The sequence below is a fragment of the Callospermophilus lateralis genome, chromosome 13 (genome assembly GCF_048772815.1).
Source record: "Callospermophilus lateralis isolate mCalLat2 chromosome 13, mCalLat2.hap1, whole genome shotgun sequence".
NCBI lineage: Eukaryota > Metazoa > Chordata > Mammalia > Rodentia > Sciuridae > Callospermophilus > Callospermophilus lateralis.
Window position 1 is genome coordinate 52,528,386 of NC_135317.1, and position 12,964 is coordinate 52,541,349.

The 12,964-nt window shown below is 34.0% G+C and overlaps 1 protein-coding gene across 1 annotated transcript in view; it reads left to right on the forward strand.

The window, feature by feature from the left end:
- Kmo (kynurenine 3-monooxygenase) overlaps positions 1-12,964 on the forward strand; it is a 53,084-nt gene that overhangs the window by 495 nt on the left and 39,625 nt on the right. Inside the window, 2 exon segments of the mRNA XM_076873039.1 lie at positions 147-232; positions 7,888-8,043. Of these exon segments, the coding sequence (XP_076729154.1) occupies positions 7,990-8,043 (54 nt within the window). The 5' untranslated portion in view covers positions 147-232; positions 7,888-7,989.

Consider the following 12,964-nt stretch of genomic DNA (forward strand, 5'->3'; position numbering starts at 1 on the left):
GCTGATAGAAGGCGAGAATTTTAGCTGATGAATCAGTTAATGTTTGGTTGATGAAATATCCTAGAAAGAAATATTTATTATTTTATTTATCGTCTATACATTCATGACATGTTCTTCCTTTTGAAATTCATTTTCTATCCTTCCAGAACATATCTTCCTAACAGAAACTTTGGGAAAGTGCAGCACAATGTCGAGAATGAAATAACAATTATTCATAATCTCACCATTGAAGGTACTCAATTTTTTAAAACTTTCATTTTGGAGTCTCTACAGTTTCCCTTCTCTTAACATGCAACTCTGAGAACTCTTTTTAAAGGTAGGGTGGAAAATATCCACAATCACAGATTGGTCTTGGATTTGTTTGTTTGTTTTCTTTTGTATTTAGGTTCTCTATTTTTTGACTAATGTATACATCTGCAAATTAAGAAAGACACTGTTTTAGTTCCCAGGCTCGGTGGACTTCTCCTGTAATCTCTGCAGCTCCAGAGGCTGAGACAAGAGGATCAGGAGTTCAAAGTCAGCCTCATTAGAAAGCGAAGTGCTAAGCAACTCAGTGAGACCCTGTCTCTAAATAAAATACAAAATAGGACTGGGGATGTGACTCAGTGGTCGAGTGCCCCCGAGTTTAATCCCTGGTTCAAAAAAATTACACATATTGTTTTAGCATAATAGATTGTGTCAAGAACTGAAATAAAATTACATCTAAACCACAATTTTATCTTTTCTCCTATTGCTTGGAACCAGATGATAGTTAAAAAGAAAAGAACCAACGGATCATGTCCAGAGGCCAAAAGTCTGGAACCTGCAAAGCCAAGTTTATCAATCAGTGACCTCTGTCAAACTTCTGGGTAACATTGTTTATATAATTTTGTGATTTAAGAATTTGATTCTCATATTTAAAATATAAAAATATAGGGCAGGGGATGTGGCTCAAGCGCTCGCCTGGCATTGCCAGGTGCAGGGTTCGACCCTCAGCACCACATAAAATAAAATAAAGATGTTGTATCCACTGAAAACTGAAAAATAAATATTAAAAAATTCTCTCTCTCTCTCTAAAACAAAAATTTAAAATATTAAAATATAAATAAGAAACTGTAATAGTTGAGCTACAATCAAAACACTCCCTAGAACCCATATAAATTCTTTATCTTTTTATCTCTTCCCTCTGTCAACTAATGATTTGAGAAATTACTAGAATATTTAATGAGGGTGAAACCAAGAATTATTTAGTTGTTAAAAGTTCAGAATTTAAAAATTGGAATTATAAAGAATAGTGTTAGCAAACACTGAGCCACTTAACCCAAATGTTTATATTTTCTACCATTAAAAGGCAAACAACACTTGCAAATTAATTGTGAAAATGATATTATCTTTTTCATTGGTTTGACATAAAGCCACAGGAAAAAAATTTACTATCAACTACTATCATTTCCTAGGAAATGCTAATATTTTGGCTTAATTGTTTCATACCGTTGTAAAATAAAACATTACTAGTAGTGGAACGATATTTTCTTTCCCATCTTCCCAGTAGCTCTCATTATTTTGATATGCATCCTTGTAGTTCACCTGTGTATTTTAAGCTTCACTTACTGGTATACAAAAAAAAAATAGTTTTAAATTTTTACTTTAAAGTTTTACTGTTCTATAAGTGAATTCTGTTTTTTTTTTTTAGATGTAAGATGGAATCTCACTATGTTGAACCTACTGACCTCAAAGAAATTCTAGAAATCCTCCTGCCTCAACCTCATGAGTAGTTAGGATCAAAGGCATAAGCCACCACACTTGGCTCCATGATCTTCTTAATTTAATCATGTTTTATTGTGTGGATATTAAATGTTTTATATATTAGTTTCTTTTTTAAATTTTTTAATTTGTTGCTCAAAACATTACAATGATCATGACATATCATACATTTGATTCAAATGGGGTACGTAATCTTATTTTTCCACGTGTACAGATTGCAGGATCACATTGGTTATACATCCACGTTTATACATAAAGCCATATTAGTGTCTATTGTATTCTGCTACCCTTCCTATCACCCCCTCCCCTCCACTCCCCTCCCATCACCTCTTTCTACCCAATCTACTGTGACACATTTCTCTCTCTTTTTTTCCTTCCCCCTCACACCATCTTTATTAGTTTCTTAATGAAAGACATTTTTTGCTATTATACACAATGCTTTAATGAACATAAATTTATGTTTTCTTCATAGACCACTTCTCTCTTCATTGGGTAATCTCTCCCTTTATTCCTATTGTTTCTATTGTTAAATTCTTTTTTAGATATTGATATTTCTATACCAGTTTTATATTGCTTAATTTTTGCCTGATGAACAGTACCTGTCTTTATGCTAATGAACTGATGATACCAAACTTATTTTTCAAGCCTAGACTCCTCCTCTTAGCTCCAGAGTCACATATCCAATTGTATACTTAATAGCTCTATTTAGCTATCTAACTCAATACTCAGCTTTCAATTATCCCGAATAATAAATCTTGATTGGCACCTCTTCCTCAGAATAGGTGGCACACACTTGTAATCCCAGTTGTTTTGGAGGCTGAGGCAGGGAGGATTTCGAGTTCAAAGGCAGCTTTAGCAAAAGCCAGGTGCTAAGCAATGCAGTGAGACCCTGTCTCTAAATAAAATTCAAAATAGGGCTGAGGATGTGGCTCAGTGGTCAAGTGCCCATGAGTTCAAAACCCTGGTACCAAAAAAAAAAAAAAAAAAAATCTATGAATCTTTCTTGATTTTTGAACACTGACCCCATTCCCCAAATACACACATATACTATGCCAATTTTACCAACAAATCCTGGCTATTCTACCTCAAAATTATATCCTTAGACCATCCACTTTCTTCTCTGATTACTCCCACTGATTCCTATCTGTTAATCATAAATAGCCAGGTAGTTTAATACAATAGTAAACATAACAAAGAAGTAAGATATTTAGACAATGGTGGAGGGGCTGCTTCTTTAAGATAAGGTCAAAACATTGCATTTGAGCTAAGATCTAAAGGATGAGAGCCAGCCCAATAAAGATAAAAGAGCATTCTTGGCTGAGGCTACAAGTATAAAGAACCTGGTCAACTGAATAAACAATTATTGAGCAAGCCAAGTTCATCAGTGAGATGATATTCTGTCACTGTCAACAGTATGAGAATGAAGAAAACAAGAGTAAACATTATGAATCCTCTACTAAATTGCATTTTTTGGTATGTTTTTATCATTCCCAGTAAGGTTGATTTGTTAAATGTAAAAATATATGTATACAGACATGGAAGGATTCAGTGACTGATGTAAAGTAAGCTCCTCTTGGAATCATTCTGTTGTTATAAAGCACCTGTTTTAGGAATTAACAAATTACTGAATTCCAATTAAGACAACTTGTTTGCTGCTATTGACACAGGTTACCCTGTATATTCCTAACTTGTCCTACAGCCTCAAGTTCTTCAGTCTCAGAGGATGGGAGAAAACTAAATGGTCAGTTCTGCTCTCCCCACCCCAGGAAAGTCCTATAAAGAAAGACAGAGTGGGGCTTGGGCTATAGCTCAGTGGTAGAGTGCCTGCCTTGCATGTGTGAGGCACTGGGTTTGATCCTCAGCACCACATAAAAATAAATAAATAAATAAAGATATTGTGTCCACCTATAACTAAAAAAAAAAAAAAAAAAAAAGGTGGTGATCTTGACCTTCTGAGGTTCTTCCACTGTAATGCTTCCTGCATGACTTTTCAGAAAGAAGAGAGGACTAAATAGCCGGGGTCACCTGGTAACTTCATAATCATTAAACTTTGTTTAAACTTTTGCTGCCTTTTCTCTTAGCAAGTACTTCATGTTATCTTTGAGTTTCTGAAAGTCCTCAACTGTGTTCCACCCAGATTTGTTTTCTCTTGCCTAACGTCATACAAAAAGTTAATTATTTCTTCTTCTTCCAACCCATAGAACATCAACTCTAATGATTGCATGTTCTACTTTATCAACTCAAACTTCATTTAAGAATTTTTTTTTTTTTTTCAGTTCTGGGGATCGAACCCAGGGCCTCATGCATTCCAGCCAAGTGCTCTATCACTGAGCTATAACCCAGTCCTCATTTAGGTTTGCATTGTCAAAAACAAACAGAAAACAAGATGAGATTTGAAATTGTTACCTCTGGAAAATAGTCGTTTGTTACTGACTGGGAAAAATGAGACATAATAACACAAGTATTTTTATCCATTCCAAGAGCAAACTTTAGTTCTTGTCTCGAAAATAGCCAGGACTTAGTACCAAAGTGACAGTCATTATCTATCAGCAGATTGTTTACAAAGTAGGTATATAGAATTGCATGATTCATTATAAATCTCTTTTATCTCAAGTATTTTCTAGATATAATATGATGTTTTGGCCAATAACTAGTCTCAAATGGGCCATAAAGATTCCAAAGGAACAACTATTTCAGAGACAGATAAATTTCACTCATATTCCTCACTGAATCACCCACAGGCATATGGCAAAAACAAAAATAAATCATTTCTAAAGTTATATACCAGTGTCTTAAGCTTCAAAGTACGTACAGGTTTTTTTTTTTTTTTAACGTATTTTTTAAAAGATTCATTTAGACAAGAAAATGTTTTTTGGAGCACTGCACTTAAAATACTGACATGGAAAGTAAATAACATGAGTATCTACAAGAAGATAAATAACCATCAAACAAACCCACTATAGGAATTCTCAGACACAGATCATAAGGCAGTCATTTTTTTATTTTAAGTAACAAAACACAAGGTTGAGAATACTAGCAAGAATACAGAAAACTAAAAGCAATTTAGTATTTATAAAAAAGAACCAAATAAAAGTACCAGGATTAAAATTTCTAAAAATCAAAATGAAGAACTGGGTTGGGGAGGTAGCTCCATGGTAGAGCACTTGACCTGCAGGTGAGAGGCCCTGAGTTTGATCCCCAGCACAGAGAGAAAAACAAAACACAACCCAAAAAATCAATATATGAGTTTGTCAGCTAATAAGACACAGGATAAAAGTAAATTGGTATATTAAGTAATAACATTAAAAGAAAACAGCCATATGAAAAGTGCAAAAGAACAAAGGATAAAAATATGATAAAAGAAAAAGATATATGGAACATTGAAGAATATTTCAAAAGGTGGTGGCTGAGAGTATTCTAGCACTATTGAAAGAAACTGATCCATGTTTAAAAAAACCCACTGATTCTCTAATCAGATTCATATAAAGAAATTTTTACCTAGATACATCTTAGTGAAACTACAGAAAACCAAAGACTCAAGTTCAAAGATAAAGATAATAGACTTGATTTTAAAATATTTTATTTTAAAGTTATCATAATTAGTCTGTGGAATAGGCATTGATTAAGGTTAAGTATAAGACTAGATGGAATGAAATAGAATAGAAACCTAGAACCAGACTTACACATATATGAACACCCTACCTGCAATAAAGGTATTTGTGAGAAGAGGGAAGCCTTTCATTTAGTAGTACTGGGAATATTGGGTATTCATTTAGACAAGAAAATAAAATTTTGGCTTCTATATCACAGCACACACAAATACTAACTCCATGTTGATTATGGACCTAAAATGAAATGTAAATTAAAAATCTCTTAGAAGACAACATGGAAGAATATCTTCATGACCTCAAGACTATAAAAAAATGTAAAACATGACATTAAAAACTATAATACAAAGGAAAAGACTGATAAACTTGAATATGTTTAAATTAAGGATATCTTTAAATTAAAAGACTCTGCTAAGAAAGCAAAAAGGCAAAACATAGCACACAAGAAATTATTTGCAACATATATAAACAATAAATCTCATATCCAATGAGAATTTTTCAAAGACATCCCCCCATCAAAAACTGAGTACTAAATACAAAAGAAGAAAGCCAAATTAAAAAAAGTTCTAATTTTATTGATTATCAACTTCATTAATTATTATTGCAAATTAAAAGGAGCATGAGATACGGTCCACACCAACTAGACTATCCAAAACTAAAAATTCCAATAGTACACATGTTGGTGTAAGGTAGCAGAAGGAAAACTGCTAAAACCTTGTCAAGTAAAAATTAGTACACTACTTTGGAATTTAACTTTGGTATATTTTGGAAGATTAAAAAATGCATAACCAGCATATAAATTCCAAGGATGGATGGATATATATATATATATATATATATATATATATATATATATAACTAGAGCTACTTGTAACAATACAGATGGATCATTAGAAGCATAATATTCAGAAAAAGAAGCAAGTTGCAAACAACAACAACAAAAAAAAACAGTACGAGCTCATTTATAGCAAAGTTTTTAAAGGCAAAACTAAACTATTTTAGAGGTTAATGCATGCCACTACAAATATAAATAATAGTAAAGAAGTAATAAAAGTAGGAATATTGATAACTTCTATGAACTATGAATGATCAGCAATGGACTTGTAGACTTCTGGGATTTGGGTGATATTCTTTCTGGACTGGAAAGGTAGTCACATAGGTGCTTGCTTGACAGAAAGTTATTACTCTTTACATTTGTGCTTTATGTTCTTTTTGTGCTAGAGTCTATAATTTTTAAAAGCTTTTTAAAAGAGAATTCTTTATATACTGATAATGAAGAATTCTTGAATTGTATGTTGCAAATTGAAAAAATAGGATGGGAAAAAGGTCTTAACTTTGCTACTCATTATATTTTTAAAAGAAAGGAGGGAAGAAAATGAGGGGTAGAGCAAGAGCAAGTGAGAAATAAGCAAGAGAGGAAAGAAAAGACAGAGAAGGGAGAGATAAAATAAGCTTGTAGAAGAGTAGGGAAAATCCACACACATAAACCACTGCCCATTAGTTGTCTCTGGGCAGGGAAAGTAGCTGCCAAAGAGATGGTGTTAGGAGAAGAATTACTTTTTTGCTGTATACCTTTTTTGGCCTTGACTTTCATGCCATGTAAATATATTACCTATTCGAAAAAAAAATAAATTAAAATACCTAACAAAAAAATTTGTCAGTAATTCCCACCATACTTATCCACAAGGGGTCACTATTGAATGAATTTTAGGTTTTACAGAAGAAAAAATCATTTTGAATTTTTTGTACTCTCATCAGGAAGTGAGAAAGCATCTTCATTTATGCTCTTAATTCATACAACATCATGTTCCAGAAAAATTTCATCTTGCAAATATGCAAATAACAACAACAACAACAACAATAATAATAATAATATACATTTCACCTGAGGTGAAAAGGACAAAAGACTAAGTAGATTATAGGGTGTGAAGAACCAAAGTATGTCAATTACATAACTAAAAATCTTGTACAGAAATATATTAATTCCTGAAAAAATTTTCCCTGTTATCTTCTGCTAAAGAATCTATAGTTCCCTTTAAGTGAAATTACTGGTAAGTCTTCGTTATAAGAATAATTCATGGATAAATTTAAAAACCTTGCCATCTTATTTTTGTTTTCTTTTTTAAAATCTGTGCTAGTTATACATGACAATAGAATGCATTTTGACACATAGATGGAGTATAACTTCTCATTATTCTGGTTGTACATGATGTAGAGTTACAGCAGTCATGTACTGTGTCATCTTAAGTATAACATGTTTAGAGGCTTCAGACGAGGGAAGTTCCATTCATAGTTAATTATGAATGAAAATGAAACTAACAAATGCATAGAAAAAGGGGAAGAACACAAGACTGTTTTAAAAACCCCGTGTCTTATACATAAGATAGTGTCTTCACTTTGCCAGATTTTTCAAAATTTGGTTATTGCAACAAATCCTGCTTTTTCTCAAGGTTAAGTTGACTGGATTTTGGCTACTGATGGGTTAAATGCTAGCAAGGGACCTTAGCCCTGACCAAACATTTTGGTTGGTTCACAGAGAACTGGGATTTCAGCAGTATAACGACCAAGAAAAATCAGTGTATAGGACAGAGCTCCCTCAGTGACAGAAGCAACAATTGTGAAAAGTGCTTTGGCAGTTATGGACTCATCTGATATTCAAAGGAAAAAAGTAGCTGTCATCGGTGGTGGCTTGGTAAGAATCTATTCAGATGTATTGTTATTGTTGGTGTTGTTATATTAACTGTTATTACTCTTAATAACTACTATTCATCATCTGTACAGATTGTTAATTTTCTTATTAAACTTTTCTAATATTTAAATATGCCTGTTTTAAATATAGCATTGATTTTTAACTTGTTCTTTTCCAGGAAAGTTATTTTATATTCATTAAGTACAAAGATGTCTATTTCCCTTCATCATTTTGGTGTAGAATTAAAATAAGTAAATAAATAAAGCAAATTGAAGTTGATTTTCTTCCCAAATAAGCTATGTTTTGATAAACAGATATTAGTCCAATAGTCATTTTAATTAAAACATTGACTTCACTTTGGTTAATAACGCAGTTAATACTGTTTAATGAGAATTAAAGTTAAGAAATGTGAAACTAATGTTTTAAATCCTGTTGGATGGTCAGTAGTTATTTGAGTAATTGGGAACAATACTTATGAAGTTGCCTGACTTATTTGGCTGCTCCAATGCTACACCTAGCATGGAGGAGTGAGGTGCTCACTGGTTACCTGAGCAGGTGAGATAAAAGTGCTGGAACTTGGCCCACACTTAGAAAGAGAGAAGTGTTGATTTTTTGTTTCCTTAGTTATAGGGCCAAAGCTGGTTCTCTATTGAATATGGAACAGCCTCCAGAAAACTAAATTTTTTCTTCCCTCAGCAGAGTACCTCTTTTAGAATAAAAATATTCCAACTAGTTAAAATTTAATCATTTTTGTTTTCACCTTTGGTCAAATCATTTGCAGGCCTTTAACTCATAGGTATTCATTCCTTCACTCATTTATTTACTCAACAAAAAGTTATTGAAGGCTTAACACCATATAAAACTATATAGAGATTGATAGATTTATGCCACACAATATCCAATGAATGCTAATATTGGCTTTTGTTCTGCTTTCTTTATTGCCTTCTCCCCCAAGTGCTAGGACATACCTTTCATATTTTGAAATTCAAATTTCAAAATGGTAAGGAATGTTGTCACATGCCGGATGGGTCACCGGTTGTGACATGATTTTATTGCTTCATACCGGACTACTGTCCAGTTCTTTTCTATCAAAATATTATACAAAATGAGAATCCATTAATTTAACAAAATCATATTGTGTATTTACTCTGTGTGAACATTGTTTTCAGGAGTAGGGATACAGGGATGAACAATCAATGAAAACAGTGGAAGGAAACACATAAGATAATTTCAGATAGGGATGAGCTCTATGAAAGAAATCCAGACAGGGTAATGTGGCTGTCCTGAGGGTACCTGTTTAGAGTGTGGTCAAGGATGGCCTCTCTAAGGAGGGGTTTTTTGTCCAGAAATATGAATGATGAGAAGGAACCAACCATGCAAGATCTAGAGAAAGAGCATTTGGGTGAGAGGAAACTGACAGAAGAGAAACCCTGGGACTTCAATGAGCTGCAACTGTTCCAAGAGCAGAACAAGACCAGAGGAGCAGCTGGTCAGGCTGGAGAAGCTGGCACAGCCAGATCTTGTAGGATCTGGAAGGCCAGGTGAGAAGATCCAGATTTTATTCCAATTACAATGGAAAGCCATGGGAAGATTTTAGGGGGAAAAAATAGCTGACTTTAAAAAGTCCTTTAAGCTTTTACATAGAGAATGACTGGGGAGACTTTAAGAAGATAGACCAGTTAGAAAGCTGCTGATCCAAGACTTGGATCAGGGCAGCAGTTAGGATGTCTCTTAAAATGTCTCTTAGAACTTCAAGGGGAGAGATAATAAATTTGTGTTTGGATATATGATTTTGGAAGGCACAGATATGTGGGTGTCATCCTCATTATGGAATCACTTCATACATGTGCCTTCGAAAGAGCTCAGCTTTCATTCTGAGAGTTTGTGTCTTACAACTGTAGATGTTAGATTCTGTCATGGATTTACAGGCTAAATGGTATTGATGGCAAACTGGCCCCAAATGGTGTTTCTGTATTGTCCGAATGGCATTGCATTAAGAGAAGCAACTGTCTGTCAACTGAAGAGAAATTAGAAGCAGTTAGAGTCTTTAATGTGGTCTGGCTAAAACACTGAATCTGGAATCTAATCAAAACTCACTATACAACCTTCTAAAAATAATCTTGCCCTCACCAGTTTGAATCTCATTTTTACATGCTTTGCAAACTACTCCAGGAGCAAAACAAAGGAAGATCAAGCAGGTTTCTTCTGCTCTAGGCTGTCACATTTCTCTTCCCAGCTCACATAAGACTGTCTTCTTTCTCCCTCTCTCTGCTTTCTCATTTCCCTCTTATCCTTATTTTATTCCTGTCAGGTAGCTAGGCCCAAGAGCCAATGGGGCAGGTAGAAAGATGGTGTGGATCAGGAGTTGCTGAGTTTTTGCCCCACTCATCAGATTTGACATTTGGTGGACTACTTCCTTACTAGGATTTTAGAAAAAGAAATCAATGTGCACCATATAATTGTTTATAATGCTAAAAATAAAATAACTTGACTAGCCAAATAGAAATGCATTGCATACAATTAAATGTAACGCAATTCTTATTTTTATTTAATATATTTTCTGATGCAGAAATATATTCACAATATACCATACACTTTTTAGGAAAAAATGATGATGAAAAATATACAGACTGATACATTCTTAAAATAAAATATCATAAACTTTATATATACATTCAAAAATGTGACTACTGGTTGACTCTGGTGGTAAGATTGTGGAAGAATGCCATCTTTTCTTTAGCAGTTTTTTACCTTGTTGATAGGACTTTATTTATTTATTTATTTATTTATTTATTTATTATTTATTTATATGTGGTACTGAGAATCAAACCCAGTTCCTCACACATGCCAGGCAAGTGCGCTATCACTGAGCGCCAGCCTGTGATAGATAGAATACTATCTTTATTCATGTTTATCTGTACTTCCTAATTTTTATTAAAAATTTTGGGTTCTTACTATGTATCAGGTATTGTGGTTTGTGCCCAAAACAGAAAGATCGATGTAAATATCATTTCTGCTGGGGGAGTTGGATTAGAATTGTAAATAAATAATTCAACTCATTGTGAGAGATGTTACTACACATATTGCACATATGTGGAATTGCAGAAGAAAAGGTAAATAAGTAATTCATAGGAGGTGAGGAAAACTGCACTGAGAACATGAGTCTTGAGGAAAGGTAAAAATTTTCCAAATACATAAAGCAGAAAAGAATAGTTCAGGCAAAAGAAATGCTATATTTAAAGGCATGAAATAAAAAAAAGTGCAAGGCATATTTAGTTTCTAGAGAGGCAAATGACTTGAACAGGTAGAAACTGGGGAAGGAGAGGGTTAGTAGAACACCTCTGCAATAGCCCAGGCAAAAAGTAAGGACGCCCCATGTAAGAGGGTGTGAGTAGGAGGAGATCTGTTTTGAAAAAGATTCAAGAGGAGCAACTAATGGGCCTTGTTGCCTAAGTATATTATAGGTAGAGAGGGTTGTTTGACATTACCTGAGCCATCCTGGTAGGTAAATTAGTGTTTGCTGTTGCCATTTCCAGAAGATATAGAATTCAGAAGGAGAGGAAGGTTTATGAACACAGCATACAGGAGAAGGTTGAGGGATAAGAACAAGTGGAATTTTAGTCATGTGGAGATGGAGATGTCTGTCAGCACCCTAGTACACAGATTCTATACTCAGAAATAGAGCTCAAGAGAAAGATCAAGACTCTTAGTTAACCCCAGAATCCCCACAGAAAGAATGTAGGATGTTCAAAAAAACAGACTATGAAGATCACTGATTGGTTTTAGAGACCAAGTGCAGATGTTTCAGATCAGAAACTTTAGGGTAAGTTTTAAACAATAAAGTAGACTTGGGCATGACAGATGCAATTCTAGCCAGTGCTATAGTTACTAACAAAGTAGGAAGACATTTTTATGTGCCTATTACATAATAAGTAGAATTATTCTGATTTTTTCTCATTGCACTAATATGTTCAAAGATCACTTTTTTTTTAAGCGAGATCAGGTAACCAGGGATTGAACTCAAGGGCACTCAACTACTGAGCCACATACCCCCAGCCCTACTTAGTATTTTATTTAGAGACAGGGTCTCATTGAGTTGCTTAATGCCTCACTTTTGCTAAGGCTGGCTTTGAACTTATGATCCTCCTGCCTCACACCTCCAGAGTTGCTGGAATTATAGACATGCACCACTTCACCTGGCTTAAAGATCACATTCTTCTTTTTTAAAAAATTTTTTTAATATTTATTTTTTAGTTTTCGGTGGACATAGCATCTTTATTTTATTTTTATGTGGTGCTGAGGATCGAACCCAGTGCCCCGCGCATGCCAGGCAAGCGCGATACCACTTGAGCCACATCCCCAGCCCAAAGATCACATTCTTGAGAGACCACATTATAGTTCCATGATACAATACAGATTTCAAGAGATATAAACATGTTTTTTAAAACTTTGATAATAAACTTAGAAACACCTATGATCCTTAGGGAGATTTTTATGTTTCGTTAACAGTAGTTGACATGTATTTAAAATCATATTATTAGATTAATTTAAAACATATTATAGGGCTAAGGGTGTGGCTCAGTGGTAGGGCACTTGCCTAGCATGTGTAAGGCCCTGAGCTCAATCCTCAGTACCACATATAAATAAAGAAAGGTATTGTGTCCATCTACAACTAAAAAAAATTTAAAATATATTACAAAAAGAGGAATGAAATGCATGAATTTTTATAATCATTATTTCTCTTTCCCATTAGGGTCAACATTTGTAAATTAAAAGGTATGGTGTATTAGTTAGCTTTCTGCCACTATAACAAATAACTGAGATAAATCAACTTACAAAGTGAGAAGGTTTATTTTGATTTGAAATTTGGGCCTGTGGTGAGGCAGGGCATCATGGTGGAGAGCCCATCGTAGAGGAAAACCAC